The 21268-nt window shown below is 37.8% G+C and overlaps 2 protein-coding genes across 3 annotated transcripts in view; both read right to left on the bottom strand.

The window, feature by feature from the left end:
- The window catches only part of Klp64D (kinesin-like protein 64D), a 36279-nt gene extending 15086 nt beyond the window's left edge, over positions 1–21193 (bottom strand). For both annotated transcript variants that reach the window (XM_069507690.1, XM_069507691.1), the window contains exons 1-2: positions 21035–21193; positions 20448–20660 (exon numbers count right to left, since the gene is read on the bottom strand). In XM_069507690.1, the coding sequence (XP_069363791.1) occupies positions 20448–20660; positions 21035–21040 (219 nt within the window). In that variant the 5' untranslated portion in view covers positions 21041–21193. The remainder of the gene's footprint in view (positions 1–20447; positions 20661–21034) is intronic.
- LOC117994138 (phosphate carrier protein, mitochondrial-like) overlaps positions 1–21268 on the bottom strand; it is a 263608-nt gene that overhangs the window by 112533 nt on the left and 129807 nt on the right. The window lies entirely within an intron of this gene.

Raw genomic sequence — 21268 nt, 5'->3', positions numbered from 1 at the left:
AGCGTAAGAAGTATTGGTCATAGTCCACGTGCAGATTGACGGACTTCGCACACCTTTTAGAACATTGTGGGGAACTCAGGCATGCATTTCCTCACGATGTTTATATTTAATTACTTAAAACGCACATAACTCCGAAAAGCTATATGTGCCTAGCCTGGCCATTTGACGCCTACCTTGCGTCAAATGTAGTAGCATTTGACGCCTGCCAGTGACGTCGATGCCTCGACATTTTGTTACAAGATATCTAACTGTCGTGAACTGTGCTATAGGTACCCATGCAAAATCGAAGTTTCCAACCTTTAAAACTATGTTAAGTAACCCGGCCATGTTCCCGTAGTAACAGCGTAAGACCCATGTCATCAACAGTCCATGTCCTACATAAACGTGTACACATCTACATTACTGGATTCCGGCACCCCCCGACCTCCCCCTGTAGCCCCCCCGGCCTCCCACCCGGGAGAGGTCCGAGTGAGATCGATAGGTGCATCGCGCAGCGGCGTCGCGCGGGTCGCGTCCCACTGACCCAGATACACTGCGATGTACACTGCGGCATATCGGATGTAGATATACAGACCAAGATATTAGATTGGGTATATGCTTTATGTTGTATATTAATGCACCTAATCTAAATATATAAAAGGAAAAGGTGACTGACTGACTGATAGCTATAAACGCACAGCTCAAACTACTGGAGGGATCGGGTTGAAATTTGGCATGCAGATAGCTATTATGACGTAGGCGTCCGCTAAGAAAGGATTTTTGAAAATTCTACCCCTAAAGGGGTGAAATAGGTTTGAAATTTGTGTAGCCTATGCGGACGAAGTCGCGAGCATAAGCTAGTCAGTGCATAATCATGATCAAACCATCGCCGGCCCACTATTGAGAACGGGTCTTCTCTCAGCCAATCTGTCACGTTGACCCAGTGCAGATTGGCGGACTTTTTTTAAAAACAAAAATGGCGACCAAACGAGCAGGCATGGTCACCTGGTGTTAAGTGATTACCGCCGCCCAAGAAAATTTGCAGTAGGTACCCACCAACAACCACCAACAATAACAGTAACCACCAATGCGTTGCCGGCCTTGCAGGAATTTTTTGGCCCCCTTGAATAACCCCATGTCGTAATCTAATGGGATCACCGCCGAAGGGACTTGATTCCACAATTTGTATGTGCATTAGTGGATACTAACTACTAACACAAAAAACATACCCAACTTTCATGTCTCTATCAGCAGTTTAGCTGTGAGTTGATATGTAAGTCAGTCAGTCGGGACTTAAAATTTTATATTTACAGATTAGCTCGCATCCCGACGACGTATCTACTTACATAGACTACTTGTTATCCCGGAAAAACAAAGAGTTCCCAAGGGATCAGTACCCTTATTATAAATGTGAAAGTGTTTGTTTGTTGGTTTGTCCTTCAATCACGTCGCAACGGTGCAATGGATTGACGTGATTTTTTGCATTGGTATAGATAAAGATCTGGAGAGTGACATAGGCTACTTTCATCCCGGAAAATCAAAGAGTTCCCACGGGATTTTTAAAAACCTAATTCTACGCGAACGAATTCGCGGGGATCAACTTGTTTTTAATAAACCTCAATAAACACGGACGAAGTTTGCGAACATCACCTAATTCTACGTAAAACCTAAGATATGACAATGTATTATTCGATTCATCCATGTCTCATTAGAGGAAATAATCCTATCACGGACAAAGAATCGGTGCCCCTAAAAGCCTCCGTTGCTCTGTCCCTTTCCCTCAAGGCTGGTTATCAATAGGGGGGAAAGAGCCACCTGCCACGTATATGCGCTGTTGCGAATCGATGGCGAGTTCCCACCTGCGACCCGACCCGGGGTGGCATTGCTAGATATAGTATACTAGCTGATCCCCGCGGCTTCGCCCGCGTAGATTTAGGTTTGTAAAGATCCCGTATAGCCTATGTCACTCAGGAATAATGTAGCTTTCTACTGGTGAAAGAATTTTTAAAATCGGTTCAGTAGTTCTAAAGATTACCCCCTACAAACAAACTTAACGACATCGGGCCGTGCAGCAGAAATCGTAATATTTTAATTTCGCCATAACTTCAAAACCAAACGTCCAATTTTAATCATTCAAAGACCAAATATTATCTCCATAAACTGTTCTTAGTGATGAAATCATTTATTTTGATAAGGATTAATAGCATGAGTAAAATAAACGCGTTTAAATGTAGTCCAAAAAAAATTCAAGATTTTTAAATAAAAAAATGGTTGCTGTGCCTCACTCGACATAGATGGGTATAGTGTGTCGCGGACTTTTTTGTAGATATTTATAAGATCTACAATTAATTAGAACATTTTATGGTTCTATCTTTTATAGTTTAGGCAGCGTACGCAAAATAAGTAACTTTTCTGGTTGATTTTTTACACCTTGTGTCCGAAAAACCCAAATATCTTACGGAACCCTATTTTTTTCCAAAATAAAATATAGCCTATGTTACTCGTGGATAATGTAGCTTTCGAATGGTGAAAGAATTTTTAAAATCGGTCCAGTAGTTTTTGAGCCTATTCAGTACAAACAAACAAACAAACAAACAAACAAACAAACAAACAAACAAAGTTTTCCTCTTTATAATATTAGTGTAGATTATGTAAGTAGGCTGTAGGGCTGTCACTCATCTAAGTACTTTGTGACAAATTGGTACGTGTTTATGAGTAACTAGCTTATGCCCGCGACTTCGTCCGCGTGGACTACACAAAGGGAAACGCCCATTCTTGGCCAAAATTCATCCATCAATGTTATGAATATACTAAAAAAACTTACTAACTTACTAACTTATGATTGAAATATTGCTCGTAACGGTTTGTGCGTAACACTGCGGCGTAATTAATAGACACTCAACTAATCCCGCTCGTAATGACAATCTTGGCAAAGAAGATATTGCAATAATTCTTACTGAGAAAACAAATAAACAAAAAGGTTTATAAAAGTTCCTCCGAGTTCTATGCCCGAAATAGATTTGTTTCTTGATCTGTGATCTCAGTCCAAATGCCTTTCATTAATTTCATTGATGGATGTAGTTTGGCCAAAAACCCTTTGACGAATGGGCGTTTCCCTTTCAAACCCATTATTTTTTTACTTAGAGGCTAAATTTTTCAAAAACCATGATACACCTACACGTCTTCTATGTTTATAACAATTGGTGTAAATACACGATTTTAACGTCAAAACTGAGATACTTTCATACAAATTTCAAACCCTTATTTTAGCCTCTTAGGGGTTGAATTTTGTAAAATCCTTTCTTAGCGGATGCCTACGTCATAATAGCTATCTGCATGCCAAATTTCAGCCCAATCCGTCCAGTAGTTTGAGCTGTGCGTAGGAGTTGACAACCCTGTGGCCTATGTGTAAGGTTGTAAGGCTGTGCAACCTTCAAAGTGACAGCAATGAAATGGCCCCAGCATTTGGATTTCAGACCAACAGGCAACAATATCTCTAACTACCGGTTACCCGTTATTCAAAACTACCTGACACGCCCCGGCTTCGCTCGGGTGGAGTTTAGAAAATTGAGGGGGAGGTTGAATTAAATTTTTCTCTCCGTAAGAACCATCCTCGTACTTCAAGGAATATTATAAAAAAAAGAATTAGCGAAATCGGTTCAGCGGTTCTCGAGATTTGCGATGAGCAACACATTTAGAAATTCATTTTTATATTATAGAAGATTATATAATAGTAGGTAAATTATATTGCAATTTTCATTATTTTTAGGGTACCGTACCTCAAAAGGAAAAAAGGAACCCTTAGGATCGATCATTTTGCTGTCTGTCTGTCGGTCGTGTTTGTCAAGAAAACCTATAGGCATTGACTTATGAGGTAGTTTGAAGTTACCAGAGAACAGATAATCTATATTCAATGTGAGGTAGTTTGAAGTTACCAGAGAATAGATAACCTATATTCAATCTGAGGTAGTTTGAAGTTACGAGAGAACAGATAATCTATATCCAATCTGAGATAGTTTGAAGTTACGAGAGAATAGATAATCTATATTCAATCTGAGGTAGTTTGAAGTTACCAGAGAACAGATAATCTATATTCAATCTGAGGTAATTTGAAGTTACGAGAGAACAGATAATCTATATTCAATCTGAGGTAGTTTGAAGTTACCAGAGAACAGATAATCTATATTCAATCTGAGGTAATTTGAAGTTACGAGAGAACAGATAATCTATATTCAATCTGAGGTAGTTTGAAGTTACGAGAGAACAGATAATCTATATTCAATCTGAGGTAGTTTGAAGTTACGAGAGAACAGATAATCTATATTCAATCTGAGGTAGTTTGAAGTTACCAGAGAACAGATAATCTATATTCAATCTGAGGTAGTTTGAAGTTACCAGAGAACAGATAATCTATATTCAATCTGAGGTAGTTTGAAGTTACGAGAGAACAGATAATCTATATTCAATCTGAGGTAGTTTGAAGTTACCAGAGAACAGATAATCTATATTCAATCTGAGGTAGTTTGAAGTTACCAGAGAACAAATAATCTATATTCAATCTGAGGTAATTTGAAGTTACCAGAGAACAGATGATTGTACCAACTCATATGGACCGCTAAAGTACATATTCGGGTATTAGATAGGTAGGTATTCGTACAAGAATAGAAGTCCTTTCGAGTACTGAAGGTCATTGTAATGTAAACTGTACAAGTCCAAGTCTTAGCTACCTATTAAGTGTATTTTCAATACTAATCTATCCTACTAATATTATAAATGTGAAAGTGGGATGTTTGGACTTTGGATATTTGTTACTCAATCACCAACACGGCAAAAACGGCTGAACGGATTTGGATGAAATTTGCTCTAGCATGGAAAAGATCATAGGCTACTTTTTATCCCGGGAAATAAGAGAGTGACTACACAAATTTCGAATCCCTATTTCACACCCTTAGAGGTTGAATCCCTATTTCACACCCTTAGAGGTTGAATTTTCAAAAATCCTTTCTTAGCGGATGCCAACGTTATAATAGCTATCTGCATGCCAAATTTCAGCCCGATCCGTCCAGTAGTTTGAGCTGTGCGTTGATAGATCAGTCAGTAAGTCTTCTTTTCGTTTTATCATCATGATCAACCCATCGCGCGCCGGCTCACTACAGAGCACGGCTCTCCTCTCAGAGTGAGAAGGGTTTTGGCCATAGTCGACCACGCTGGCCAAATGCGGATTAGCAGACTTCATACACGTTTGAGAACATCATGGAGAACTCTCTTGGCTTGCAGGTTTCCTCACGATGTTTTCCTTCACCGTTAAAGCAAGTGATATTTAATTAAGGTATGTATGTACCTATGTACTAGCTGATTTTCCAGGATAAAAAGTAGGGTTTCCAGGTCTTAAACTATACCTATGCAAAAAATCACGTCATTCCGTTGCTCCGTTGAGACGTGATTGAAGGACAAACCAACAATCAAACACACTTTCGCGTTTATAATAGGGGTAGTGATATTCTTTATTGTACCTACCACAAAACACAAATGACAGGATATAAATCTTCGCAATCATACGGAAAAGGATCGCCTCAATCAAAAGTAGGTTGGATAGAAGTCCCAACATTATCCTGAAGGTGATAGCAGACAGACAGGACAGCGCTCTCAAAGCGCACTGGATGTCTGCATTAGTTAATAAGCATATTAATTATATTAACTAACATAGAATAAGTCTCTTACTAACATAGGTACATTATATTATAATACAGTTACTAACATAGGTTAAGATGGTTACTAACATAATATTGTGGGCCTTTGATGTCTGATGAAATAAAGATTATTTATTATTTATTATAAAAAAGAAATCTTAAAAATTTGGTACAAAAAGACGTACCTACCACAAGGAAACGTAAAATAGCTGCCTACCATTTCTATCACCTATCGCATTTAGAATTCCGTGGTCGCAATGTTTGTCACATAAATAAATCCCTAATCCAAGTACATACAGACGTAGGCGCATACCATACTATTAGCTCAAACCTTGAAAGCGGATGACGTCATCGCGGCGTATATATTTAATCTACTAGGTATATAGCAAGGTTAGAATCGCTAGCTCACATGAGTAGGTATGATATTCTTAACTTTTAACATGTTCTACACATTGCTCGCATTAGTATATTGTTACGTAACGGTAGATAGGTATATTATGTACTTTTTACCGTTATGATTTAGGTACTAGCTGACTCCGTCCGCGTGGATTTACGTTTTTCAAAATCCCGCGGGAACTCTTTGATTTTCCGGGATAAAAAGTAACCTATGTGTTAATCCAATGTATAATCTATATCCATTCCAAATTTCAGCCAAATCTGTCCAGTAGTTTTCGGGTGATTGAGTAACAAACATCCAAACTTCCACACTTTCACATTTATAATATTATTAGGAATTAGGATTAGGATTATGATTATTAGGATAACACACTAGTTTATTGTTCGCGACTTCGTCCATGTGGACTTCACAAATTTCACACCCTTAGGGGTTGAATTTTCAAAAATCCTAGCCATATTGCCTACGTCATAATAGCTATCTGGGAAATGACGCGACGTGGTTCACAAAAGTATGGAAGGGGTTACGACCCTCAATATTGAGGAACACGACGTAGAGAGAGAGAGTAGATAACTCAATGTCGGCAAGGTCCACGAAGCTCTGCATATCAAGAGAACCGAGGGAAATGGTGCGCGTTGATGGAAGGGGTCACGACTTACGACCGTCAGTAATGGGAAACACGCAGAGCTGAGAGTAAAGTACGCGGCAGAAAGTAATGTACATCGGCCTTTAGAATGAAATTTCGGCTTTGTAGAGCGTTGACACTAAATAACTCGATGTCGGCAGGCAGATGGATGGATCACTACCCCTATTATAATGCGAAAGTATGTTTGTTTTTTGGTTTGTCCTTCAATCACGTCGCAACAGAGCAACGGATCGACGTGATTAATTTCTGCATTGGTTTAGAAGTCTTGGAGAGTGACATAGGCTACTTTTTATCACGGAAAATCAAAGCGTTCCCACGGGATTTTTAAAATAATCGATGAGCATCAGCTAGTCAGTACCTACCCTTATAATAAACGCGAAAGTGTGTTTGTTTGTTGGTTTATTGGTTTGTCCTTCAATCATGTCGCAACGGAGCAACGGATCGACGTGATTTTTTGCATGGCTATAGTTTAAGACCTGGAGACTGACATGGCTACTTTTTATCACGGAAAATCAAAGAGTTCCCGCGGGATTTTTAAAAATCTAAATCCACGCGTACGAAGTCGCGAGCATTAGCTAGTAAAGTACATATAATCGGAATAGTGTAGCTATGCCCATTGCCCTACAATTAACTCAAGCCTTGAAAGCGCATGACGTCACCCGTCTCGTATTAGATTCGCAGAATGCATAGTGCGATGTGGTGCGGAACTATGAACGTTTTGTGTCGTACATAGTTTATTTCTAGGGTTCCGTATCCGAAGGATGCAAGCGGGACCTTGTTTTTATTTAGTTCAGATATATAAGTTAGCCCATGTCTGCAATCTCACCCGGTGGTAAGTAATGATGCAATCTAAGATGGATGCGGGCTAACCTGGAAGGAGTATGGCAGTTTTATTTCTAGGGTTCCGAATGATGCCAACGGGACCTTTTTAGGGTTCCGTACCTCGAAAAGAAAAACGGAACCCTTATAGGATCACTTTGTTGTCTGACTGTCAAGAAACCTACAGGGTAGGTACTTCCCGTTGACTTAGAATCATGAAATTTGGCAGGTAGGTAGGTCTTATAGCAGACATTAGGGGAAAAATCTGTAGGGCGATTGTCTAAAACCTGCATCAATCATTATTACAATCTCAATTGTTCTGATTGGCTGAATTTGTGCGATTCTTGTTGCAATAATGCATTGTGGGCAATAGTGAGCGAGCATTAACGAATTAGAGATGATTGCGATCGTGACATTGTAGCTGTCAAACAACCGCAGTAGGGCCACTGAAAACCGTGAATTTAGGGTTACATCACACAAAAAAATTAACTAATAATAATTAGTACTTTCAATTTTCGAAGTAAGATAACTAGGTATATCAAGTGGGGTCAATCATAAATGAAAGGGCTGTATCTGTGCATTCTAAAACAGATTTTCATTTATTTTTACGCATAACAGTTTTTGAATTAGGTATCGTGCAAGATGTCGAAAAATACGATTGTAATACGGAACCCTCGGTCCGCGAGCCCGAGTCGCACTTGGCCGATTTTTTGTTATTTGTATATGTTGTAAATTGTAATAGAGACCCTTGTATTATATTTATCAGTCCCTGGAAACGCATGGTACCTACCTACTATCATGTTATAGGGTATCGAGTGTAACTTTTTGCACGATAAACTCTTTATTAGAAACTAGGTGATGTCCGCGACTTCGCGTGGATTTAGGTTTTTAAAAATCCCGTCGGAACTCTTTAATTTTCCAGGATAAAAAGTAGCCTATGTCCTTCCCCGGGATGTAAGCTATCTCTGTACCAAATTTCATCGATAACGGTTAAACTGTTGGGCCGTGATTAAAAAAAAAGATTCCGACGAATTGAGAACCTCCTCCTTTTTTGAAGTCGGTTAAAAAGCTAGCAGACGGACAGACAGACGCACTTTCGCATTTATAATATTATAGTATGGATTAGCTGATGCCCGCAACTTCATCTATGTGAATTTAGGTTTTTAAGGATCCCGTAGGAACTCTTTAAAATGGATCCAATGTCCTTCTTCAGGATGAGGAAGAAGGATGTACTGTACCAAATAGATAATGACCGCGACTTCATCAATTAAAAAAACCGGCCAAGTGCGAGTCAGGGTCGCGCAATGAGGGTTCCGTACTACAGTCGTATTTTTTCGACATTTTGCACGATAATTCAAAAACTATGATGGATAAAAATAAATAAAAAATTGTTTTAGAATGCGCAGGTGAGGCCCTTTCATATGATACCCCACTTGATATAGTTATCTTACTTCGAAATATGAAAATACTAATTATTAGTTCATGACCACAATTTTTTTGTGCGTGATATAACCACAAATTCACGGTTTTCAGATTTTCCCCCTAATACCAGCTATAAGACCCACCTACCTACCAAATTTCATGATTCTAGGTCAACGGGAAGTACCCTGAAGGTTTCTTGACGGACGGACAGACAGACAGACAGACAGACAACAAAGTGATCCTATAAGGGTTCCGTTTTTCCTTTTGAGGTACGGAACCCTAAAAAATCTCGGTATACTTATTACAGTAGGTAAATTAATCTATTCTTCTAACATGTTTGCTAAAAATTGGATTCGTTATCGCATTCGTAGGAGAACTAGAGTAACCGACATAGCTCTACGGGTTGCGAAGCTGAAGTGGCAATGGGCAGGGCACATAGTTCGTACAACCGATAGACGTTGGGGTCCCAAGGTGCTGGAATGGCGACCTCGCACCGGAAGACCCCCACTAGGTGGACGGTTGACATCAGACGAGTCGCAGGGAGCCACTGGATTCAGGCGGCGCAAGACCGTGGCGTGTGGAAGTCCCTACAAAACACCTATGTCCAGCAGTGGACGTCTATCGGTTGATGATGATAATGATGGATTCGTTATGCTTATGGCCCCTTAAGAGTGCTCTCCATGGTAATATGTTTGTACAGAGAAATGCGTGTAACCTTAAACCGCGCCCCAGTATTAGCTAGCTAAGTACTATAAAGTGATAAGCGAACAAAGTGGGAAACTGTGTTATCAGTGGCCAGTGATAACGAGTGTATTAATCGAGGCGAGGCAACGTGACTATTATACTTGTACCAGTTTAGGTAGGTATGTAGGAAGTTTAAACGAATCAGGAAGGTAGGAAAATACCGTTAAAAAAAGTATACAGTACGCCGCAGAACAGAACACAATGTACATCGGCCTTTAGAATGACATTTCGGCTTTGTAGAGCGTTGTCTCTGTCACTCATACCGATATGACGTTTTGTCGGTCTCAACGACAGAGACTGCTATCTCCTTCTAAAGGTCGATGTACATTATTTTCTGCCGCGTACTGTACATTAGTGTATCCCGAGACACCGGTATAAAATTAATTTTATAAATTCCGGTACTATTATACCGATTCTCTATAAAAAATACCTAATGGGCTTAAGACTTTAATATCGTTATCCCAGAATACCGGTATCACAGATGTTCCCATACGTAGGACTGTCCAATACCGTTATCCCGATACCGGTTCTCTGCGAATAAATTAATACGGTTATTTTTGCTTATAATATTATGTGTATTTGTGTGTATTATGAGTAGTGGCTGGATGAGGAAGGCTGAGGACCGGGTGTGGTGGCGCTCTTTAGGGAAGCCCTATGTCCAACAGTGGACGTCCACAGGCTGATGATGATGATGATTATGTGTATTTAAGGAATGTATATAATTGTACTCGTACAATAAAACATTTTTTTTGATAACAAAGCGTTGTTTGTCTCATTTCTACTTTTCCTCATCTGTGATATCCGCCATGTTGGAATTTTCATGATGTCATATTACATATTATGATTCATATGCAATGCTATAAAAAATAAATTATCGTCCTTTAGCTGTGAAAAAATTTGCAACTTTTTGAAATTAAATATTTTACACAAGAAGCAAAATAAATAACAAACAAAAATATTGCTGTTTAACGCTTTCCATGTAATTACAGTACAATTAAGTTTGTAATTAGGTATTTTTAAAGAATTGTACGTTTTTAATTCTATGCTTATGTACCGTGACTGGTCCGTTAATTGAGTATTTACCAAACTTACTTTATACAAGCTATGACCTTCATAGGACATTAGGTAAATATCTGATTAAAACTAATCATATTCATTATCCTTTCGACTCATTGTCAGCCCACGAGCACGGGTCTCCTCTCAGTATGAGAAGGGTTTAGGTCACAGTCTACTGCGCTGGCCAAGTGCGAATTGACAGACTTTACAAACCTTTGAGAACATTATGGAGAACTCTCAGATAAGCAGGTTTCCTAACGATGTTCCGATATTTTTCTTCACCGTAAAAGCAAGTATAATGCGTAAATAATGACTTCTTACGCGCAAATTTTAAGTTTGTGTCAAATTACATGTCAAAAGTACGATTTTAGTCCTTATATTAAAGGTGAATCGTACTTTCGACACGACAGTTGACCCATATAAAATGTAAAAGAGTAAAAATGGCTTGTTAGAAGTCACTTATGGACTATAATATTTAATTGATTAAAACCGGTGATAGCCTAGGCCCTAGTGATTCAGCCGATGGCCTCCCATTCCGGAGGTCCGTGATTCGATCTCAGGCATGCACCTCGTAACTTTTCGGTATTATGTGCGTTTTAAGCTAATCATTTTAAGACTGTTTTTGTTTCTGTATATACAGGCTGTAACCAGAATGCTAGTAAAAACATAGTGTTACTATTTTACTGCATAAACACAATCCAATACCAATAACCATTAGCCTCAATTTGTAGTTTTAGTGTTCAGTATCTCTCAAATCAGCAATGTATGGCGCGCAAAACTTGGGTCAATATGCCCCACCTACGACGTGACCTACTCCGAGTGGCCTACTTACGCAACGTGCATTGACCTCTAGCGTCAGTTAAATGTTTTATTTGCAATATATCTTGAACTTTTACAAAATATAGGATTTTTAAGTGTTTTTTTTTGTGGTATCATAGCAGTAATCATCAGTACTGTCATCTGTTTTCGTTTTTGCTAGCGTTCGGGTTACACCCTGTATATTGTATATACTAGGTAGTAGGTATTAAATTAACTTATTCTCACAGTAGTCTGTGAATCTAAGTAATGATAAACATTTTAAGGTGTCGTTACTTTAGGCAATAATTATCATACGTGTATACCTACGAGTATCTTAGTCCTAATTTTTAAAATACTGTATTATCAATAGATTTTCATCAATCGTTTTATATTTATCACTATCAAGATAATAGCGATATCGTATTACGATACTAAAATAATTAGTCCAACAGAAAACATTATTTTTCAACTACTCAATAATTTTTTTTTACCCGACTACGACAAAGCCAAAAGGAAAGGTTATGATTTTGGCAGTCTATTTATGTATGTATGTTTGTGTCTATGTGTGTTCTACTGTAGCGGCTAAACTTTTGGCCCGTTTTATATGAATGAGGTGTCAATAGGCTACTTGACTCATATCTAATTTCGTCCAATAAATGATTATTTATTATAGTATTTTGCTTAAGACAACGAAATATATCAATAACAATTATTAAAAACGCAGGATGGATATTGGATATATAAATCCAATTTAAAAAAATACAGTTTTTATTTTTATTTGAAACGCAGAAAACGCTGTCAGCCATGATGTGACGTCATTAAATATGTATACAAAGAAATGTCATCCCTATGTCACGCGGGGACTAACGTAGTATCCATATATATAAAATTTAAAGTCCTGACTAACTTATATATCAACGCACAGCCTAAACATCTAAACAGCTGGTCCTAGATACATGAAATTTAGTGGGTGTGTTCTTTGTAGGTAAAGAGAACTAGGAAAAGATTTTTGAAATTCCACCCCTGAGTGGGTTAATGGGGGTTTGAAATTTATGAAGTCCACGCGGGCGAAGTCACGAGCATAAGCTAGTTTTTATATATTTCTAAAAACTCATAGTAAACGTAAAAAAATATCGTTTCCTCTTTATAAATTGAATAAGTTATTAAGTAAGACTTACAACAAAGTGATCTTTGCAAAAATAAATTTGGGTTGAAGTCGTTAGTCATATAGGATCCCTTTAAGCAAGTCTTCGCGTGTTACGTATATTTATTTCACTGGGCACTCTAATCCACAACTTTCCTGTGGTCTTTATCGATTCGTTTTTACATTCTCGGATGATACAATAACGATATTTACTATATTTTTCATGTAAACTAGTACCTATAGAAGTCATGTTTATTAAACTTTGGGAGGTTATGCTGTTGTTTACAAATGGATGACGTCAGAGCACAGATAATCTATAGGCCAAACATGGCCGACAGTGTTTTCAGCTGTCTAAGAAAAATATATTTTTAAATTAAAGTTTTACGGTTTTTAGGGCGCAAAAAATATAGTGTTAATTTTTTTGATCTAATAGGACAAATATTAACCATTTAAGACCTACTTAAAAAAAGTGTCAACTAGCCTATTGATTCGTTGTTATGGTCCAGGTGACATAGGCATACATACATTTTGTACGAACAAAATCAATGTGACGGATGTTACATCCAAAAAAGTGGGAGTCTATTTTTTTTTGCTTTTGCATCGAGTGGGATGTCAAATGAAAGAAGAATAAATACTGAGTTCATATATACATATAAATACAGTATACTATTTAAATATACAAAGCGCCAGAAACTCAATTTTACTATAATATTTAGGAATTTATTAAGTCGATCTTAGTTGGGTTTTAGTTTTCAACTTTATCTTGTAATAATTAAAAAACTGTTTCTTGGTTGGATTGAAAAGTACCTACTAGTACTAGAGCAAGTTTGATAAAGAAATCGCGATTTTCACGCTCATGGTCACAGACCGTGTCTTCCAGTGTTTGCAGTTTTTTGTTGATGTCATGGACTTTTAATGAAATGCAGGATTTATAAAGAGTATTTTATTGGGATATGGAATAAAAATAAACAAAAAGTATAATTATTTGTAGGTATATAGAGTACACACAGTAGAGTGTTGTCTCTGTCAACGTTTCAGATTTCTAAAAATGCCAAAAAATCACTCAGTTTTCGTAAGACAGACTATACCTACAAGCATAAAGCGGTTACACTCTCCACTCTGAGTATAAAATCAATCACTGTGAGCCCAAAATGAATGATCGATTAATTTTATACTTACTCTGTTCTTTTATAATTTATTACAACCATTAGAATTAAACTAAAAATTCTTCGTTCTTCATGTGTTCTCTTCTTAATTCTTCAAATCGATGATAATTAAACGTAACATTCCCGATGCACTGCGATAGGCAGTCAAAGCATCGCGCGGGACCGGCCCGGGACGCAAGCACTAAGAATGTTACGTCTATAACGTCAGCGGTTTTTGCTCTTTATGCGATGCACTTCAACCTTACTTATTAGTAGGATCCAAATATATAACTGAGTGAGTTCGATCGAAGCTTCGGATTCACAAGGGCCGAAAGGGCATGAAAAATAACGGTATTTAGGGGCGGGCAAAATATACCGTGATTTTATTTTATACCGTTACTCTGTACGAATTAAGTACCATCCATCTTTGAAATTATTATTCAGTAAACGGCTATTTCGGTTATGCATAAATTTCGAAACTCATGTCAGGTAAGTATACTTTTATTCAAGGCTCCGGCTTTGGCCAAAAATCTACCTTCTGCCGGACTTTACAAAAAGGATGAAACTAAAAAAACTTTTCCTTTTTACAATAGGTATTCCTTGAAGAAAAGGTTACATGAGTTAGAAAATTATGTATAACCGAAATAGCCGTTTACTGAATAATAATATCAAGAATGGTACTTAATTCGTACAGAGTAACGGTATAAAATGAAATCACGGTATATTATGCCCGCCCCTAAATACTGTTATTTTTCATGTATTTTTTTTAATTTTCTTCTGTATTCTTCAGTTTTCTTTCTTCTGTGCTGAGTGTACATAAGACCTACCCACCATTCGACAAGACTGATGATTGGATAACATGAGTCGAGACGAATGGCGGGTTCATCGAATGTTTGCTTCTTAAATTCCAAGTTCTGATGCCTTCTTTCTTGCCTCAAACCAAATTAGTATGTAGACTGTAGGTACATATTAATATTTCGCAACGAAAAAAAAAATCGTTGACAATATTTTAATATTTTTATTATCATAGTTTACACCAACAAAAATAAAAGTAGATCAATTAAGAAATCTAGAATTCAAATACAAAATTGACATTCCATTAAAAGTAAGGAGTAGATTTCTGAGAGAATACTGAACCAATTTTGATGATATTTTGATCAATTTGGAAGTAGGCAATTTTGATAAAAAATCTCCCAGAGTCCTCTACTCAAGACATGACCTATTTTCTGCCGCGTACAGTAGTACGCGGCAGAAAATAATACACATCGACCTTTAGGAGATAGCGGATTTGTAGAGCAGTGTCTCTGTCGTTGAGACCATAGAGCAGAAACAAAGAGGAGATGTTGTATTAAGATTTCCCTATGAAATATCGAGTGACATTTTGCGGGGTGAGGGGTTGTGGAACGCCGCCCACTTCTCAATTTTCCATCTGCGGGTTAGTAGCAAAACTACTCGCTTAGCGACCTAACATCGATATATTGATGTCACTACATAGTTCAGCTATCTCACACTAGATGTCATTTTCTAGAACTATTTTAATAATTACGTATAAAATTACTTACAAATGAAATGTGATACCATTCATAGCATCAGAACGTCTGTCTGAATAACTTTGACACGATAAAACACAACACTTCATCCTTTTGTTCTTAAAAACGCGAAAACACACCGATAATACGAGTCTCAATATATGTGAACCTGACGAACGCAGACAGCATACTAACTAAGGCCCCGCCCACAGTGATGACGTCAGGACCTAGTTGAAAATCACAGTGCACAGTTGCTTAGGCCAACTCCTCTTTGTTTCTGCTCTATGGTTGAGACCGACAAAACGTCATATAGGTATGAGTGACAGAGACAACGCTCTACAAAGCCGAAATGTCATTCGAAAGGCCGATTTACATTATTTTCTGACACTTACTGTAGGTATCTGCCGCAAGAAAATGTTACTAAAGGTCGACGCATACAGATGGAGTGGAGTTGATTGATGCCAAATAAAACTCAGCTTTACACTTACACTTAACATGCGGTTAAAATTGGTACACTGAACACAAAACACGGATAGGGTTACAAGTCAGTCTCGATCGTGCCATCTATAGTATACAAGTCGCGCAAATTGCTATTGCGCTGGAACCATGTCTCATTAACATCGAAATGACGTCATTTTGACGTCAGCATAGATAAAAATATACCATCAGCACGAAACTTCATTTTCGTCAGCACCACCACGCGCATTAGCAATTGCGGGACTTATACCAAAGTAAATAAAGCTTATTATGTAATATGTCCGACCTTAGCGCAGCAAATTGTAATAACATTTATTCAAGTTTTTAGAATTGGAGAAGGCAACCTACTGTAATACAGTGTTTACTAGTACAGGGGTTGCCCATTCATTCAAGTGAATTAAGTACTGATTCCTTTTAAATCTTGTGCCCTGACTAGAGGTGACATGACCTAGCTAAATGTAATGTAAAGAATATTAAAGAATATTTATATGAAGTGTTTGTTTGTTGTGTTTCAAGACGCTGCGCCTCGGCTCTAGCTCTGTTCCACTATGCTGGTGTGCGTTGTATCTAACATAATATACAAGTCTGTTGTATAAACCATTAGCTACAAAGTTCTTTGTTCTACCACTGAACTGCGCGCGAAGCTACTAACTAGGTCACCTACATTATTTTATCAATACAAAGAGTTAAGTGATATAACATGTAAAACATTTTATGTATTAAGATAAGACATAAATTCATACTAATATTATAAATGCAAAAGTCTGTCTGTCTGCTAGCCTTTCACGGCCCAACAGTTCAACCGATTTTGACGAAATTCGGTATAGAGATAGCTTGCATCCCGGGGAAGGACATAGGCTACTTATTATCTCGGAAAATTAAAGAGTTCCCATGGGATTTTTAAAACCACATAGATTTTTATAGACCACATTATCCGCGTGGATATATCTGTTAAAAATCCCATGGGAACTCTTTGCATGCCAGAAATGGTCGATTACATTGATACTTTTTTGACGACCCTGGCACAGTGGTAAGCGCTGTGGTCTCATAAGTGGGGAGTCCCGGGTTCAATTCCTGGCAGGGATTTGGAATTGTATAATTTCTAAATTTCTAGTCTGGTCTGTTGGGGAGACTTCGGCCGTGGCTAGTTACCACCCTACCGCCAAGCGATTTAGCGTTCCGGTACGATGCCGTGTAGAAACCAAAGGGGTATGGGTTTAACAAAAACCCCTTCCAGGTTAGCCCCCTACCATCTTAGACTGTATCATCACTTACCATCGTGTGAGATTGCAGTCAAGGGCTAAGGGCTATCTGAATAAAAAAAATACTTACCTGCTACCATTGTTACATGTATTTTAGCTAATAAAAGGATTTTTGATTTAATTTTCCGGCATAAAAAGTATGTCTTATGTAAGTCTCCGGGAAGCAAGATATCTCTGTACCAGGATTGTTGCATGCAAATGCATCTACCACTGGTTCGGAAATGGCTTACCATCAGTGGCGTGCACAGGGTTTGAATCCAGGGTATGCATTAGTTAGGTAGGAACCTGTTTTACTGGCAGGTCATAATGAAAAATATGCATTGAGCTATTACAACTGGGGTAAGCAGTGCATTTACGCCTTTATGACCTTCACGCCACTGCTTACCATACCACTGGCTTGGAATATCCTGTACAGTGCGACAAGGCTCTTTTGGCGCATGGCGAAAATCGGAACTAATGTTGCAGTCAAGTGTCCCCTTTGTTATTGTTTGAATAGTCTAAACCTTTGTTCTCCAACAGCGCCCCCCTGTCAATGTCATTTAAGTGCCAAAGACCCTTGTCGCACTGTAGTTCAGGCCGCTGATTGCGGTAGAATGACCTCTCGCAATCACCTTTGATTGGTTGACGCTCGCTCACTATTGGCTACAATGCATTATTGCAACAAGAATCGCACAAATTCAGCCAATCACAACAATTGAGATTGTAATAATGATTGATGCAGGTTTTACAAAATCGTCCTAGAGATTCAGAATAGCTTGCTCACTGGAATAGTGTGAACCAGCCATAACAAAATATCAAACAAAGCCTAGCCTTGGTACTTATACATAGTAATGAGTGCTCGAAAGAAGGTTACAGCAATAGTGACGAAATGAGATTGCACTTAAGATGAACTAGCTGATGCCCGCGACTTCGTACGCGTGGATTTAAGGTCTTAAAAATATAACTCGAATAGTTTTTTCGACTTTTTGCACGATGTATAAAAATGCAGGTGAAGCCTTTTCTTATGATACCCCACTTAATATAGTTTTATCTTACATTGAAAATTGAAAATACTAATTATTAGTTCATGAACACATTTTTTTTGTGATGTATCCACAAATTCACGGTTTTCAGACTTTTCCCCTTATGTCTGCTATAAGACCTACCTACCTGCCAAATTTCAAGATTCTAGATGTAGAAAGTCGGGGCATCACTACCCCTAAAAAAAATTTGAAAAATTAAAAAGAGCAACCGCCGAGTTTCTTGCTGGATCTTCTCGGTAGGAACGGCATTCCGAACCAGTGGTAAATTAAAACTACCTGACTATTCATAAGAACATTAAAAAGTTTACATGAATAAAAAAACATTCTATTCTATTCTATTCCTATTATAAATGCAAAAGTGTTTGCATTGGTTTACTGGTTTGTTCTTCAATCACGGCGCAACGGAGTAAAGGATCGACGCGATTTTGTGCATGGGTATAGATAAAGACCTGGAGATTGACATAGGCTACTTTTATCCCGGGAAATCAAAGAGTTCCCACAGGATTTCAAAAACCTAAATCCACGCGTACAAAGTCTAGGCATTAGCTAGTAATCTATATTCTACTCAATAATATCAGAGTGAACTAGAGTGGGGAAACTCTCGGTTTGATCCTGAATCGACGATATGTTAAGTATTTGGCTATGATGACGTGAAATCAGAAAAACAGGACTACATTAAGGCTACGTTCGTCAAATGTACTCACATTTGACGCCTGCCAGTGACGTCTAAGCCTCGACTTTTGTTACAAGTTCCCTAACTGTCACGAACAGTGATAATATCACATTGCATAGATACAAACTAATGAGGTCACATAGGGTTTACCAGGATTTAATTAATTAAATGAAAATTATATATCTAACTAGATGAAGCCCGCGACATAGTCTGCGTAGATTTAGGTTTATTAAAAACCAGTGGGAACTCTTTGATTTTCCGAGATCAAAGTAGCCTATGTCCTTTCCAGTGATGCAAACTGTTTCTGTACCAAATTTAATTGAAATCGGTTAAACGGATGGGCCGTAAAAAGCTAGCAGACAGACAGACAGACACACTTTTGCATTTATAATATTAGTATGGATTATAGTTTAAGAATTTAGAATCGAGCCGCCAAGCATTTACTAATTAATTTTAATAACATATCAGTTTAATAGACTACAGAGATATTAATGTGAAAAAGTTAGAAGCTTTTGAAATGTGGGTATACAGAAGAATGTTGAGAATCTCTTGGGTACAGTGTGTCAAAAATGTAACTGTACTACAAATTACTTAAATTATAATTACTTAAAACGCACATAACTCCAAATACTATTCTCACAATAATAATTGTACATACCTAGTTTCAAGAATTTAATACGAAAGAATGCACTTCTGCATTAAATGGCTTGTACACCTAATAAAATACTCTTTATTTATTTGATTTTTAGGGTTCCTTACCTCAAAAGGAAAAAGGAACCCTTATAGGATCACTTTGTCAGTCTGTGTGTCATGTTTGTCAAGAAAACCTAAAGGGTACTCCCCGTTGACCTAGAATCATGAAATTTAGTAAGTAGGTGGGTATTATAGCACAAGTAAAGGAATAAATCCGAAAACCGTGAATTTGTGGTTACATCACAGAAAAAAATAATTAAAAAGTGTTCATGAACTCATATTACTATATTTTTCAAAGTTAGTTAACTATACCAAGTGTGGTATCATATGAAAGCTCTTTACTTGTACATTCTAAAACAGATTTTTATTCATTCTTATGCATAATAGTTTTTGATTTATCGTGCAAAATGTCGAAAAATACAACTGTAATACAGAACCCTCCGTGCGGCGAGTGTAACTCGCACTTGGCCGAATTTTTTCTTCAGTAAGATTAATTAGTTCAATAAAATAAACTACAATCAAATTCTTATTAAATTAAATGACGATAGACATGAGGTCATATTTGAGGATCTGGGGAACAAAACATTTTTCTCAGTTGCTGGTTGTCAATGCACTAACATTTTCTATGTTGCTCTGAAAATATTATCTAAAACACAGTTATTAATCCAATACAAAGCCTACATAACCCTTTCTAAAATTTAGTTAATCTATTTTTGTTCACCACCTGATTATAAAGGATTTTTTATATAAAAGTCCACAATGTGGCTAATTCCTTTGTACACAATCTCTAAACTAAACTAAAATATCACGTCTAAATCTATTGCTATCCCTTTCATAATGTTGCTTGCGGAAAAGGAAAGCACTAGATTTAGACCTGTGAATTTAGTTTAGTTTAGAGATTGTGTACTAGAGAATCGGCCCCAATGTGCATGTGTAATGAGGTCATAGTCATACCTGAGTAGTGTTGGTGTCGAAGACGGCATCGTAGGCGTATATCCGCGGGGGCTCCGGCGGGGTCACGTTGTTCCTGGTGACTGCAATCGTGTTGTTCACGGCATCTACTGACACGCAGTTGTAAGATCCGTCGAGCTTCTCCTTCTGGTCCATGGGGCGCACGCGTACAACCACTCGAACATTTTCGACCGTCGGAGCTACCAACTCCGCGTTCTAACAAGAAAAATACCTATTAACTTACTAAACATGACCTAAATAGCCTAAAACTCTTTAGAAGACTGGCACGTGCAAGCCTTGACGCCCTATTGCGTAGTTTTAACTCGCAGTCGTAGGTACCAGACGACCATGACACGAAATCGAATGACTCACGAATTTTGAATTTTAAATACTGCACAATTCAATCTATTGTTGCTTGATTGTTCGCTAGCGTATCGAGTTGCCTAAATAAGCGTTTTCAAAACCCAATGCGAATCGTAATATGAAACTGTTGAAATGAAAGGAAATGATGAGTTATGAAATCATGCCACCACTTTACGGAAATCACATGATGATTGATGATAATTTTTAAGAGAATATGGGACACTTACAGGCATGATGCACGTTCTTCTTCCACGGGACTGCGGATGGATTTATTTTCACTGAGCAACGTAGTAGTCTTTGTTTGTAGGATATTAGGTAAAAATCAATACCCGCGACCTAGTTTTCCCGGAGCCCCAATTCGCTGTTCGACACGAAGAATTCATGAAGGAAAATGAAATGACAGTTGGTTAAAGTCTTAGTCTTGCCAGTAGCAATTTTTAAAATAGAATCAATGCGAAGAC

The sequence above is a fragment of the Maniola hyperantus genome, chromosome 26, assembly GCF_902806685.2.
Source record: "Maniola hyperantus chromosome 26, iAphHyp1.2, whole genome shotgun sequence".
NCBI lineage: Eukaryota > Metazoa > Arthropoda > Insecta > Lepidoptera > Nymphalidae > Maniola > Maniola hyperantus.
The sequence above is the reverse complement of the archived record's forward strand: the minus strand, read 5'-3'. Positions and strand labels throughout refer to the sequence as shown.